Source organism: Podarcis liolepis, assembly GCF_965112155.1.
Source record: "Podarcis liolepis genome assembly, chromosome: 7".
NCBI lineage: Eukaryota > Metazoa > Chordata > Lepidosauria > Squamata > Lacertidae > Podarcis > Podarcis liolepis.
In genome coordinates, this window is record NC_139561.1 from 24858892 (window position 1) to 24873951 (window position 15060).

Sequence of the window (15060 nt, forward strand, 5' to 3'; positions counted from 1 at the left end):
ACCTAATGGTCAGGGGTCCCTTTACCCTTACCTTTACGCCCTCTAAGATCAGAGCTCTAAAGCTGCCATCTAGATCCTGTACCCGCTTTCCGGGTCGTAAACCCCAACATACAGTACCTTAGTTCACTGCTGAGTAAAGGCAGACTGGGAAGATTTCTGTGTAAGGTTGGAGTAAAGTGGAACTTTCTGCTGGATCACCAACCCAAAAGTTTACCGCCCCCCGCCTTTTAAGAATGTCTTCATCTCTTCTTATTTTATTTTAAACCATTCTCTGCAGCCGTTTGCTGGAAATAACTGAGCGTCGTTACAGGTTTTCGGCTGCTGGCCGCCAGCAGGTCTACTCGGAGGCAAGCCTCACTGCTGCGGCATTTATTTTTCAAATCCGGCTAGGCAGCCGGGGGCTCTTTTAGAGAGGCAAAACGCGCTTTGGCTTAAACGCTCTGTATTCTTCTAATAGATATTATTGTTTGCTGCAATAAATGCCGGTTTTAAACCAGCTGGGGGAAGCAGCGACTCTCCGATAGAGCCCATCTTTCCATTGCTCCTTTCTGGTCCCTTAAAACTTTAATTAAAAATAAAATTAAAATGCTGGTGGATTTTCCAAATCCCATAAGAAATTATTGTTTCTCCCCGCACCCCATAAAACCCCTCTTTTTTCGGGTGATGCATTTGGCTAATTACGTTTCTATCAACAGCAGGAAAAAGGAGGCGGTCGTGTTGGGCTCGTTTGAAGCTCGTTATAATATTTGCGCTCTCGTGACTGTTAATTACCATAAATTAGGCGATTGTCTGCATAATTGTCATTATTGGGAACCTAATCATGGGTCTGTAGCCGACCTCAGTCCTACTCAGAAGTAGGAGCTATGAAATGAATAGACACGGCTGGTCAGTGATGTCAATGGGTCTACTCTGAGTAGGGCATCATGGCTGCATCCTAATAACTTGTGAACTAGTACCTGTGAACAAAATTCTCCTTAAAAAAAAAATCAACCCTTTGTCACGACGACGTATCTATGGCTTTAAAAATGCAGCAAAAGAAAAGAAAAGAAAAAACCGATTTAGGTTAATTTTTGTTCGCTTGTGGGTGGGAGAGACTTACCCGGAGGCTTTAATATTTCGGAGGGCAGGGTGGGAGGGGGCAAAACAAGCAGATCGGGTTTGCAGTCTTGGGTTGGGGAGGGGTCTCTCTAGCCGAACCTTTACAATGTTACTTAAAAAAAAATCAGCTGCCAGAAAGCTGGTGGAAAAAAGGAACAGTAGCTACCTTTGAACAAACCCGGACCAACCTTTTTGTGTGTGTGTGCGTGTGTGCATTTATGTCCTTGGGGTGCGAGGAGGAGGGGAGGAGGGCGGTGAGTCTTCAGATCTGGCATGGAAAAACTTAAAATAGTCCTATAAACGGGTTTTCTTCTGTTGCAAAACGCCCGGGCAAGAAACGTTTAGCAATCAACCGCGATCCCGCAGCCTCTTCAGGCTGCCTGCTCCTGCTTTTGAAAAAGGGGGAAGAATACAACGAATCTGGAGGCGTTTCCAGGCTTTTCGAAGCCGTAATTAACACCGGATGGACCCTTTTAGAAGGTCCCCCCGCCGCCGCCCCCGTTTATTCTAAAGCCGATTAAAGAACAGTTTTGAACAGAGGCATCCCTGCGTTAAAAAAAGGGATGGATTCCGAGACTAAATTTCTGCCTGCCCCTTCCCTTTAAGCAAAACAAAAAAGAGTGTAATCGATTTCCAAACGTCCTTCTTTTCTCCCTCTTGCTTTTCTGTGCGTTTGTTCAACGCATCCACAGTATTTCGTTGGAGGATTTTTATTTATATTATTAAAAGAAACGGCTACAAGGGAATGCCCCGCTTTCGTGCAAACCTGCACATCAAGGCATACTAAATCAAAACTTTAAAAAATGGGTTAATGCATGTTAGCCCTTCTCGAGTCTTCCAAACTCTCCCAACGCGTAATATAGCTTATTATCCGAAAGTGGAAATCGTTTTAAAAGAAGGAAACCAGCTTCTGAACAGTCTCTTGCCGGAGACTGTCGCTATCCAGCCGTCGGTAGGTGATTCCTCGCCTCCATCCTCTCAGTTAAGACTCCTCTGAAAAGGGGCACGATCCCGCACTTTGAAGCGTCCTGGCAATCGCTTCGATTTGAAATGGGAGAGAGTTAAAGCGCGGGAAATCAGTGGCATTTTCAAACTCTGTAAACCGAGCCTGTTGCATGTTTACTCGGAAGTAAAACGTCCGGAGACTTCCAGCCCCGTCGGAAGCGAGTTATACGCCAAAGTCTCACGTTGGCTTCAGTTGGGCTTACTCCCAATTAAGTGTGCCTGGGATTGGAGTACTCCCAAAAGTGCAAGTTTACTCCGAAGTAAAATTAACTGAATTCAGTGAGACTTACTTCCAAGTAAATGTGCAGACAGGCAGCCTTGGTCTCTTTGCTTGGTCCTTCTCGCTATTATAAGTAGCTGTAGGAACAGAAAGTTGGTGAGAAACATGGAAGGAAGCAAGAGTTGATATTTCAGCCGGTTGGGAAGGCAAACATTTTACCCTGTGTATATATTTAATATATAATATTGATTGTCAACTAGTATTCTTTACGCGCAACAAGAATGTGGATGGTCAGAATCGGGAGAACGAAATTTACGATATCAATTGTTGCTGCTCCAAAGCTTTATTGTTATCAGATGTAGTGCTGTTGATTTGCATCAGCCTGAGTCCTGCTCAGAGTAGACCCACTAAAATGAACGGGCACGACTAACTTAGACTCGTTTATGTCTATGGGCCTGTGCTGAGTAAAGTTAATAGGATAATTGTTCTAGCCCGAGTTAGACCCCTTGAAGTTAATAGACCTGATCGACTTGGGTCCAACAATATCCACGGGTCTACACTGAGTAAAACTAAGTTGGATACACAAGTCTGCTATTTATACACTAATAACACGCTTGAGATTCATGGCGTTGCACAGAGTACCATATACCTTTATTTACAATAGTTATGTTTGCGATTTGTCTTTACAATGGGGAGTGGGGTGGGGGAATAGGTGTCTGAGTCGGGAAGCCCAAATACACCCCTCCATTAGGACCAGGCGGTAAAAAGAGCTAGCTGCCTGCGCGATTTTTTTCGGGAGAGAGATGGAGGATCCAGCTTGCCATTTTCTCCTTCAGCCGGTGGCTGTGGGTGGTTCTGCGATTTCCCACACTCCTGTCTCCAGCTGCCCCCTTGCGATTGCAAGATGAGCTTCGGGGAAACGAAGTGTGTGTGCGTGTGGACAAGCGTGCCTCCTATCTACACACACCATTGAAATCCTTCGGCGAGGAAGCGTTCCCGCTTATAAAAAGAAGATAACTTACGTTTCCTCCTTGGTCGATGATAATAATAATAATAATAATAATAATAATAATAATAAATAATAACGACCAGTTCTCACAGTGCCCCCCCAGGCGCCCATGTCGGGCAGCGCGCAAGCAAGGAAGACCTGAGTGCAAGAGCGTTTTTCCCCCCAGCCAGGAGTGGCACGTGGTGGGGGCAACCTGAATGGACACCCCCCCCCCCTAAAAACGTAATTAAGCCCTTGCCTAATGCCCTCTCCCTGCAGAACTGAGTATGGTAAGAATCAAGCGCTTATGCCATCAAATCCTCCGGGGGAGGAGGGGGGGAGATTTATTTATTTTTTAATCATGAACTCAAGGCCTCCTGATCTGTCCATAAAACCCCAAGTATTTTAAGCTGTGCTAATTCTACGGAACTCTGAGGCCAGAGGCAGCCGGAGACACACAGCGCCCCCGCCCGCTCCCCCCGCAATTATTTATTTTTATATAACTTCTTAACGTATACAGTAAGCGTTTCATTCCTTTGGTCCACGCAACACATATATTTCTCTCTCCTCGGGTAAATCCCCATTTCCTAGGCACCCCCGTCCCCCCTACCCCGAAAGCAGTCAGTAGCACCGATGGCATTTAATAGGCTTTACTTCCGAGTAAGTGCAAGCAAAGGAATTGTAGCTGGTATAGATTTGGAGTCCGGTTTTTGGAGGACCCTGGAACAACCCGCTCTGAAACCCTGACTCGCGAGGAAGAGGGGGGGGTCAAGAGTTTACTTCCTTGAAATGGGTCCCGCGCAAGACATTTGACACTGCTCAGGTGTATGTTGTTTTTAAGGCGGGGACACCTCCATCCAAATAAAAAATCCATCCCGATCCTGTGTTTGTGTCCTGGGAAGTGATATCCACATGATTCACTGGAGAAAGGCTACGTAGCCACCATGCCTTTAAGGCGTACATCGAAGCCTGGAAACCGTAGTTTACCCATAAATCCTAGCACATACGAGCTACAGTTCCCATCGTTCTTTTTTTTTGGGGGGGAGGTGCTCCAAATGTAGGCGCAGACCCTATGCAGGTGTACATCCAGCCCCCTTGATCTCGTTGGGAGAGCTTTTCGCCCATTCACACCCAAGACAAGTGCTTAAGAATTAAGATGCGTATGGATGGAGCCACACGTGCATTCTTGTGGAGAGACGTGGAGTCCGAACCGACGCGCTGTCAAAGGTGAAACTCGACGCCCTCCACGGTGAGAGGCGATATTACGAGGCATCGCCTCGCTGCGAATTGTTATGAATTGCCCCTTTTTTGGGTAGTGGGAAGAATATCGATCGGGAAAAGCAGGCAGAGAGGGAGGTCGTCTGGGCAGCGATAGCGCAGAAGAATCATTCTAGGGCTGGTAGACTTGTCTCCCTCCATGGAAAACCTCTTCATCCACGTTGTGATCTCCACCCCCCCCAGCCCTGACTTTATTTTTATTTATTTACAAGAGTGGGGCTGAGTAAATAACCCCCAAGGGGAGTGAGGCTAACCCCTTTCCCTTACCTTCCATAAGAATCCAAGCTTACCTAAAGAAAACGGGAGGGTGGTAACATTCTCGTCTTCAAGACTAAATCGATAAAGGTTTCTAGTCCTCAATATATATGTGCGTGCGTGCGTGTGTTGAGGGCTAGATATTTATATACGGAGGGATTCTTAAGGAGAAGCAGATGCATGCACAGCGAAATCTAGTTAATAATTCGATGGCATTCTCGACCTGAAAGGACAGAGGAGAACAAAACGGGTTGAAAGGGACACTCTAACCAAAGGTGTCCATCCAAGTGCAGTGTCTTTAAAACCTCCCTTTAGGTCACCCACATTCTGCCTCGTCTTGTGGTCAAAGGAGTAAAAAATATATATTCTACCAAGCGCAAAAGTAGGCGGAAATGGATACAAATCATTTGGGGGAGAAGGAAAGGACACCGTTACCTGGGAACAGGCCTTATTGAACATGGGGGGGTGAGGGTATTATTTTGGAGTAACCAAGCACAGACTCGAGTTATGCAGACACCTTGGAAATAGAGAGCAGCGACCATGTACAAGGAATCCCTTTGCTCCTCCAGGTTGATCTAAACTCCCTCTTAAGTTTCTGAAACAAGGAAGACCGAAAGGTGGTGGGGAGGGGTCGTTGTATGTGTTTCCCCCCTAGTTTTACCTGGACTGGTCTATCTGGTTTTCCATATTAAAAGGCAGCTAGGAACACCCCAGTGATAAATGTGTTTGTGTGCATTTTACATTTAAACAGGGCGGTGGCGAGGGGGGGGGGCGCGAATTAAGAAGCGGCGCAGTTCCTCCCCAATCCGGTGATAGCTCTGATCCTGCTCCTAATTCGGTTCGCAATTCGTAATCCGAGCCAGGCGCGCGGAATTAATTGCTTTCGCTTTGCTTTTTAGTGTGCGCGTTTCAAAGAACAAAAACCTAAAGTTTAAATTGACAACTTCTGAGGAGCGCGGTTGTGTGCAAGAAACAAAAGCTTGCGGGCAAGCATCGCTCCTGTATGTGTGTGGCTTGGCCTTCAGCTGTGATCCGCAACGGAATTAAGTTTAGACCGAAACAATTCAAAGATGGAACGTCATGGCAATGCGCCGAGATGGGGTGACTGATGCTTCTGGCACCGAATTGACTTCGGTTTAAGAATCCGGTTGTGCAGCCTAAGGTACCTCGCAGGTTTGTTGTGGAGATTAAATGGGGAGGCGGAGAACTATGCAGCTATCTTGCAGGAAAGTTGAATAATAATAACAACAGTAGTAGTAGTTAATTATATGAAAAACTGCGATTGTGTTTATTGGCATCATCGAGGTGACTACAGAGCTGCTTTGAGAATAAATTCCATTGGACTCATTAAAATCTTACTCCTGAGTAAACATGCCGGCCTGTGTATCCACGTGGGGGTACATTCGTCCGAACCTGGTTGGGACTGCGAGTTTATTATAATCTGATTAATGACCACAGGTGCTGTTTTTCAAAACGCTGCGTTTCATCCAATGCCCTGCCAGTCACCAACTTTTCATCTGTTCTGGAGAAAACCTATTCCTGTAAAATCCCTTCTAGTAACGCCCCCCATCCCTTCCCCTTAAATAAGTACCCCCCCTTTGAACTGACAAAAAAGCCAACCCAAAATTCCGTGCCCTATTCTAAAGTTGATTTCTAGGTTATCGGGAAAGGACGTGACTGGACTTTGAGGGAGAGAAATTAATTCATCATGCAGATGAGGGCTTTTCTAATTCCTCTACCATCTCCTGCCCGTTTCTTGACTGCTAATAAAGTAGATCATTGATTGTATAAAAATAATGTATGGGGGGGGGCAATCTGCAGGAAATATGGAGTTGAGATGATAAGCAGAGGGAGGGGGATATATACAGTATACAGAGAGAGAGAGAGAGAGAGAGAGAGAGAGAGAGAGAGAATTTAACTCACACACAACCGAAGAAATACTTCGATTAATCGCAATCTGCCATGTAGACACAAACACCTGTCTTTAAATTTGCTGTGTGACCTCTTTTAAATGGATTCTCAGCAAATATTTCAAAGCACCTCATTTCAGTGACGGGCACCTATTCTTCGAAGGCTCCCCCCTCTTCTCCACTGAATCCCCAATTAATCCTAATTATTTGGTGTCTCTTCGGGTTTGGTTTGGTTTTGTTTTTTTAAAAAAAACAACAACACCAAACCAGCCCTTGGAGGGTGGTCATCCAACACCCTCCTCGCTTCCCGTTTCTCCCTGAAATTTTTAAAACCTGTTTCTTTTTAACAAGCGCGATCCTCTGCCTCTGTATCGGAACGGGCCGCTTGAGGCTGCCAACCTTATCCGCACGCTGGCGGTAGTCAAAACTCGTTGAAGTTCACTCAAAGGGATTTACTTCTGACTTGGCGCGCGTAAGCACCGCGCTTACGACACTTCCGGGACCACCATTCTGAACCTTTTCAAAAAGGTGGAGGGAGGGAGGGCACCAATCAAAGGGGGAACCGAGCAGAAGAAATTCGGTTTATGTTTACCCCGAAGGAAACCTCCTGAATTTATTAAGTTCTATGCGATGGTGCTAATTATTATCAATAAATGATAGTACATAATAAGAGTCATCCGTGTTCAAAAGAACTAGACTTCCCATTATCCTGTTGCTATTCTTGCCACAGCCCTCTAAGAAAAAGCAGTAGGAATACTCCCAACTTGGTTTATTCGGAAGCAAGTCCCACTAGAGACCTGCCACGCAAGTGCATCCTCGCAAGCTAGTCACCGCCGGATTGTCTCCCTAGTGAGTTTAGATGGCCAAGGCGGATCCGAGCCGCAGGCCCTTTGATTCAGGACCCACCTTAGCCACTGCTCTCTGGGCTAGAAATGTCGCTTTCTGAGCGAACTCCGGGAAAGGTGAAACTTAAGGCGGCAGGGTGGTTTGCTTTGCGCGCTGCGCAATTGACTTCACTTCTGATGCTCTTTCGAAAGGAATTAAAAGGGAGGATTTTTTGAGATGGCCCCAAAGAGCCAAATCGCTCCATTTCTGCCCTGGTCATCCCTTGGAAGCTGCCAGAGACGTCGCTGACTTCTCCTCCCCCCTCCCCCAACCCTCACCGGGGCAATGCTCTTTCGCTTTGCCAGACCCACACACCTGAGATGAACCTGCCCTATAAATATTAAGGGCGGGTGGAAAGAGAGATATTTGCAAATTGGAAACAAGCGGAGGTCAGGGAGACACAAGGAGCGTGATGTGGTTATTCTGCAAATAGTCACTTGACCTTTAAAGGGGTCAATAAGGCCTAGTGGCCAGAGCGCTGCAGCTTTGACACCCAAGTTCAGTTCCGCTTCCCCACCCGCTTAGGCAGCTCCTTGGGGGGGGGGGTCACTCCAGGCCAATCCCCAGCAGCCCGCAACCCAAACTCGCCACAAGGGTAAAACTCTCACATCATTCCTCACACTTTTTAGCCCTGAAAAGTTCGGTTCGTAAACCATAGGGTGCAATCCAGAAAAAACAACAACAACGGGGGTGTTGTTGCTTTTAAATCTTACTGGTGGGGGTGGGGGGAATCTCCTTCAGAGTGCAGCAACATCTACAGGACCAGGTTCCAACATTGAAGGGACACCAACTGCGATCCTAAACAGTAGGACGTCATACTTGATCCAGCCGGACGCACTCTCCCTGGCAAATGGGGGGGGGGGGCTTAGAGAGTAACTGTCTACATGGATCGCGCCCCAGCCTCTCCTCCTGTTCACTAGACTTTTTGGATCTACTGGTGTTCAATGGAAAAAAATCGTTTAGGGCCTGCTTTAAGAGACACACTTGGCACAGCCTATAGTTGTTGTTTACGCGGAAGTAAGTCCCACTTAGCGTTTCAGCCTTGCTGTCAACCCCCACGAGCAACGCCCCCCGCCTTGAAATATTTAATTCCAGTTGGGTTGGATACAACTGAATATTTCTAAAATCATCTTGGGGACTTTCCTAAAGCATTTTCTCCCTTGTTAAAAAAAAAAAGACCACCTAGCTGGATTTTTCACCCCTCGAGTTCCGCACCCGGTATTGATCTTGGAGTGGATTGCGAATTCCGCGGGGCAGAGAACCTGTCTGCTGTTCTATGTTATGTTGTGGAGCAACAACCGCCTCAAAAAAAACCAAAAAAAAAAAAAACCGAGAAGGAAGTTATTCTCATTCAGGGGCTCGATGTATATCCATGCTTGCTTTTACACGGAAGTAAATCCAATTGGCTATGGCGAGACTGACTCTTGAGTTAACCTGCTTGGGGTTAGGGGGCCCTCAAATCAATGTAGGGCAGCAATTAACTGAAGAAACAGCGTAGACTGCATTTAGTAGGTTTACTCAGGAGTAAGCACACTCATGCAGAATATATATATATATATATATATGCGCAAAAAACACGCGGAAAAAGAGTGAGAATTAAGAACACGTGTTCGTTTACACGCACAGGTGCAACGCAAGGATGTTTTCTCATTTGGAGAAAAAAAAAGTCAATCTGCTTTTAGCTGGGAAGGGGCAGCTATTGGTTTCCCCACTTTGAAAACATTGACTCGGAAGTTCCCTTTCAATCCTATTATTTTAGAAAAAAATCCCAACGTACTCTTACAATCCTTATCATCAGAATTCAGATTCAAACGCATTTATAAATAATTCTGGACAAATAGCTCTCTCCCCCACCCCCACCCCACCCCGCGCTTTGAGAGCCTACATTTAAAACCAATTCCATTTTATGAATTACTTGATAAATAATCAACGCTTTTTAAAAAAAATAATTCGGCAGGCTTTGTTTTATTATTTGAATGGCTTTTAAAATTACCAGCTTTATTTCAAGTTTGTGGAAACAGAACGCGGTGGGCGGACGGGCGGCGGAATCCCAGAACCTGATTGAGTTAAATGGCGAGGCGTTGGAGTAACTGAACCTCAAGCACAAAACGAAGAAAAGGAGAAAGGAACTTGGTTTGTTACCTCTCTCTTCCGTCCCGTCCCCCACTTGAAAATATAACAAATGTTTTCAGACCTCCTTTGCCCTGACCACAACAGGATTAATATAAATCTAGATACAAAAAAAGAGAAAATCTTCTATAATCTTAATAATAATAATAATAATTTATTTCATTGTACTTCATTATAGTAATAAAGTATGCAGTTTTCAACCTCAAACTTTATTCTCTCCTCATATCTCCCACCTGCCGGTCGGCTGCTAAGCTGCTTTTTTATTTTGCTGGGGTGTGGGGTGTGAACGCCCCTTGTCCTGTTTCTTCTCTCGCCCCCCACCCGCACTAAAAAAAATCTGGTTTATTTTCTTGAAGGCTTCTTGACATTCCCTTTCCCTTTATATTAAACACCCCCCCACACACACACACCACGCAATGTATCCTTTCCAGTCACCATCTCTCCTGGGCCCTTGAATTCCCAAAGGGAGTAATTAATTAATACTGATCCAGCCAGGCTATTTACTCCGGGGAGGGGGGCTAGTGTCCTCCACCCACTTTCCCATTTCCGGGGATTCCTGAAAAATTCAGGAATCCAAAGATCCAGCTTCCTCCATTTCCATCCATTGCCCAGGAGAATAGGGTCGTTTCTATAAAGGACAACCAAGGATTTGAAATAGATAATGGTGATAATATAAATATATTAATTAAAGGACCTGAAAATGATACTTACCACCTTGATCCCTTCTAAAGCAACACCCCCGGACCTGTAAAAAGCAGAGTCCAACATTCAAGTGGAAAGGCTGTTATAATAAAAATTAGCTGGAAGAAAGGAGGAGTAAGAATAGAGAATAGCGTGTAAATACATATACATATATATATATATATGAACAGGTAGCGCCGTCGAGCAGGTGAACCTGCTTAGATCAGAACCCCATGTTTTTTGCTTTTGAGCAGGACACATTCATCGCTGTGGCAAAATAGGTAAGTCAGAGATCAGAGAGAGAAGGAACCGGTGCCCAGGCTGTCTGAGTGGCTGAGCTCTTCCATTCTGCGCATACTTACTTGTGAATTTGCAGCTTGCCACATTTGAGTTCATTGAGCCTTACTCCCAAGTAAGCTTGCATAGGAATGCGGCCCATTGCGTAAAAAACAAACAAATATGAATTGTCTTCCGAGTCAAGCTGCCCGGGGGATCGGCCAGCCTAACTCCATTTAACTAGGCGTTAAAGGAACCCTTTACTCCTTACTTCCGAGTAAAGCCACAGCGATTCATTGGGAACGTTTCCTGGGGGCTGGCAAGGTTCCTGAGCTCGTGGGAAGTCGTATTGCGAAGTTCTGGTCTGAAGTGCTTCGACCCTGAAGGCTGCTTTGCAGTGCTAGCCCGCTGGGGAGCCAAGACCCATTCAGCTTGGCGGAAGCTTACTTCAGAGTAAGCCCATGCTTCAGGAGCGGGTCGCAGCCCAAATGCCTCCCTACACACACCTCAAGGACCCACGGTCAGGTTTTAGCGTGTTTTAAACAAGCACCGCGATGGAGACAGAATCGTTTAAACCGGCTGGTGGAGAGGGGGGGGGGCTGGGAGTAGAGAGAACCGAAAGCCCCCAACCCACCCAATTTTTATTGTAAATGGATTGGGGACAGGGTGGGAAAGAATGCGCCGATCGTTAGGAAAACGAAAGTCGTTTGGGTGTGCAGGGGGAGTTTTCATTTTGCCCGCCAGATTGGCTTAAATGCACTGGAGTGGACGGGGATGCACGTTTTTCGGTAACGGCGCCGAACTGGGAGAAAGACATGGTAAAAGGTAGAAGAAGTCTGTGCACCTAAACATCGTCTGTGCACCCTGGTAATTCTATAAGCCCCCGCCGAGTAGGGAAAGGGCCACAGCTTCTGCAGTCAACCTCAGCCGCGACTGCGATCTTCCTCAACCTGCCTACCTGGAGGCAAATCCCACTGTAATCAATAAAAGAAACTTCCGAGTAAACCTGGCCTTAGGGAAGGGTGGGGGAGATCAGACATCCAGATATTCACAATTGCCCAGAATGGGTGGCTTGGGGGGGGGAGAAGAGTAAGCCCCTGTGGAAGAAGGTGGGGCGTTTACTCGCGAGTAAGCATGCTGCGGATCATGCGAGAAGAAAGCGCGCGCTTGTGTGTATAATCATAATATATCATGATATATCATATATATAATATATCAGGCGTGGGGGGGAAAGAGCCCATCGCGACTGTCCCATTGATGAGAATAGCTCCTAATAGCCAAATAATAGCAAAATCATTAGATCTGTAAAGTGCAGCGTGCAGTTGGCTGGTTGAAAGAGACGGCTAACTAGTGACCAGAAAATAATATCAGATCTGCAAAAGGGCAGCGTGCAATTGACCAGCTGCAACGGACCGGTTGCTAGGAAAAGAATAATTAGACTTGTAAAGTACAGCATGCAATGGACCAGTTACGCCCCCCCCAAAAAAACCCCAGCCACATACACCCCCCAACCCTCCCCGTCCCACCCCAGCATAGCATAGAAACCATCGTCCGAATAAAAAAAAAGGGCAAAGTCACCTCTTTCTGGATGTTACCTTCCATCTTTAAATATTGTCCACTGGGGAAGGGCAGCATGTAAAGGGTTAGGGAGAGAGAGAAAGGTCGCTTTTTCTTAAAGGGGCAGATCAGGGGAAGTGGCGGGGGGGGGGAGGAGGAAAGGCTGGGATGGTGCTGCGCTCCGAGGAGGTGGGGGCAGAGATAAGTGATCTGAAGAAGAGGATAGGACCACGGAAGAGAAGGGGGGAGGTTAAAAAAAAAAAGCCACACACACATACACACACCAACCCCAACCCTGATGGTGATGAATACATTGGAAAGTTTTTTTGGCCCCGGAGAGGGTGTCAGATTGAATGCTCTGTGCGCATGTGCGAAGGTGTCCAAACTGACAATGCTTGGGAGATGAAGATAGCGCGGCAGAGCTGTTGCGGGTTCAAGGAGGGATCCGCTCCGCCGTCAAGATGAGATCCAAGGCGCGAGCGAGGAAACTGCCCAAAAGTAGGTCCCCTTTCTCCCGCGAGGGGGAGATCCCCGGCGAGATCTGGCGAGGGGGGTGAGAGAGAGAGGGGGGGCGCGCGCTGAGCAGAGGTGGGGGGGGGGAGCCATGGGTGTCTGGCTGGTCGGCCCTGGGGTGGGGGGACGACAACGACGAAGACGAGCCGATCGCCTACTCCTCGGCCGCCCTGGCCTCGCCGCGGCCGGATGAGCGCAGCTGGGCGAGCCGGGAGCGAGCTCCGCGCCGCCACAGCCGCCGTCGCCGGTCTCTGCGCGACGATCGGGGCAGCCTGGCCAAGGCTCCCCCCGCCTCTCCTTGCGCTCCGAGAGTTGTGCTCCGCACCCCGCGATTGGTGGGGTTCACCCGCCTGAGGATCTCGAGGCGACCAAGGATGGCAAGGAGGAGGGGATCGGTTTTTTTAAAAAAATGAAAAGTAGGGGGGACACAGGGAGAGCTAACGAGAGCGAAGCGAAAGTTAGCTACAAAGTTGAAGCCTGCAACTTTTTTTCTCTCCCTTTCCCTCCTCCTCTCTCCTCTTCGCCGAGTCGTTTCCAAGTTCTTGTGAAATCTTTTTTTTTTTTTTAGTTCCCAGCTTTTGAAATATAGTGGGCGCTAGAGATTCGCGGCTGGGAAGGCAAAGCGAGGTTTCCCGAGTAGATGGGGAGCTAGAGAGAGAGAGAGAGAAGACCGTGAAACAGAGAGAAGGGGAGGGAGAAAAAAAGAAGGCAAGGGGGGAAGAGAGAGAGAAATATATATATAAAACCAACCAGGCGAAGAGAGAGAGAGAGATTTGGATGGAAAGAGGCAGAGAAACTGGAACCCCAAATGCAGCTTGGCATTATAGATATGTGTGTGTGTGTGTGCATCTATCTAGATATACGCAGTGAAACTGACACGAGGCGAAATGGACAAGTTTCTGGAGATCTGGCGGTTGTCGTGTTTTGAAAGTGAGCGATGGTGGGGTTCCTGCATGCGCCCTGTTGCAGGAGCAGTTTCTGTCCTCGATTCTCGCGCGCACGCTTGGAAAAGGGGAGGGGGATGTGGAAAGTTTGCAAATATATTCGTGTCTCCTTCCTCTCCCCCCCCCCAATTTCTCGATCCCTCGTTGCCGGGGGCGGGGAGGGGGGGAGTGGAGGAGGAGAGAGAACCCTCATCCTTCTCCAACGCTTGTCATCGGTTACCAATGAAATATTAAAAGATGGCAATGAGAAAAGAGGGTGGGCGGATGAGAACGAGGGGGGGGGCAGGTTGTTTGCTGCGCGATCTAAGATACTTTAGCTGTCAAATGACGATAGCTCTTCCCCCCGCCCCATCTCCCACTTTCAGGATTTTTGTAGCAAAAATAATATAAGTTGTTTCTGCGTTGTTGCTTCTCTTTTAAACTCCGAAGTTGACACCGCATGCATTTCATTCTGGCAGATATTTTTTCATTGTTTTGTCTGGAAAAGCGGGAGGGTCTATTTTGTGTTTTCACAATCGCTGTTGTCTGTCTTGATTTTTTTGTTTTAATCTTAATTATCATTTGGAAACGGTCTGTTTTGTTTTGTTCCCCCGCCCATCGTTGAGTTCCATGCTGAAACCGGACGCGAGATTGTGGCTGGTTGAGGTGGAGGCGCGCGCGCGGGTGGCTGGCGGGGGGGGGGGGGAGGAATGCCGTAAAGCTGTAAAAATAAAATACCTGTAAATATATTTGCAAATATAAGGTGACGGAAAGCTATCCAGGGGAAGTTGGGAGCTGGCGCTTTAATCCTGAATACGTTTAAATACTTTTAAAAAAGGGGAAGGGCGTCTGTCTCTCTACTCCGAAATACGTTTACTCGGTAGTGAAAGTTCTAATGGATTTTCAACCTTGAACAGTTTGCGCCAGGAGATTTCGAAAGCTCACCTAAGTTTTGATTCTCTCGAGAGAGCGAGGATCTGAAACTCCTGCCTTTAAGTCTTTGTGTGTGCGTGTTAGTTGTGTTGTCGATCGTTACAAAACTCAAGCGGATTTCCACTGCCGTCCCCGAGACAAGTTAAGAACGCCCGACTCTCTCCTGCCTTTACGATTCAAGTCCCCGATTCCGGACACCCCCTCCAGACTCAGTTCAAGGTCAAGGCGCCCCCCGTTCTGAATCCTTCCTCCTTCCAGTCCCCTGCATGCTCGTCTCCAGATCACCCCGAAGGAAACAAGTGGAGATAGAGATTTGCAACGCCGAATGTCTCACACTTAATGAAACTCCAATAAGTGAGATCGCAGCCCTAATGGACAGAAGCACGTTTCCTGTGGTTTTAATGGAGC

At 47.3% G+C, this 15060-nt stretch overlaps 1 protein-coding gene and 1 long non-coding RNA gene across 7 annotated transcripts in view; one reads left to right on the top strand and one right to left on the bottom strand.

The window, feature by feature from the left end:
* Positions 1-9598: 9598 nt before the first annotated feature.
* On the bottom strand, positions 9599-12518 carry LOC310711451. Its single transcript, XR_014528445.1, has 3 exons — positions 12305-12518; positions 10481-10514; positions 9599-9869 (listed from the first exon to the last, which is right to left on the bottom strand). It is a non-coding gene; the product is annotated as an uncharacterized lncRNA (long non-coding RNA).
* A 59-nt stretch (positions 12519-12577) lies between these two features.
* PRDM16 (PR/SET domain 16) overlaps positions 12578-15060 on the top strand; it is a 459509-nt gene continuing 457026 nt past the window's right edge. For all 6 annotated transcript variants that reach the window (XM_083512877.1, XM_083512879.1, XM_083512881.1 and 3 more), the window contains exon 1: positions 12578-12781. In XM_083512877.1, the coding sequence (XP_083369003.1) occupies positions 12745-12781 (37 nt within the window). In that variant the 5' untranslated portion in view covers positions 12578-12744. The remainder of the gene's footprint in view (positions 12782-15060) is intronic.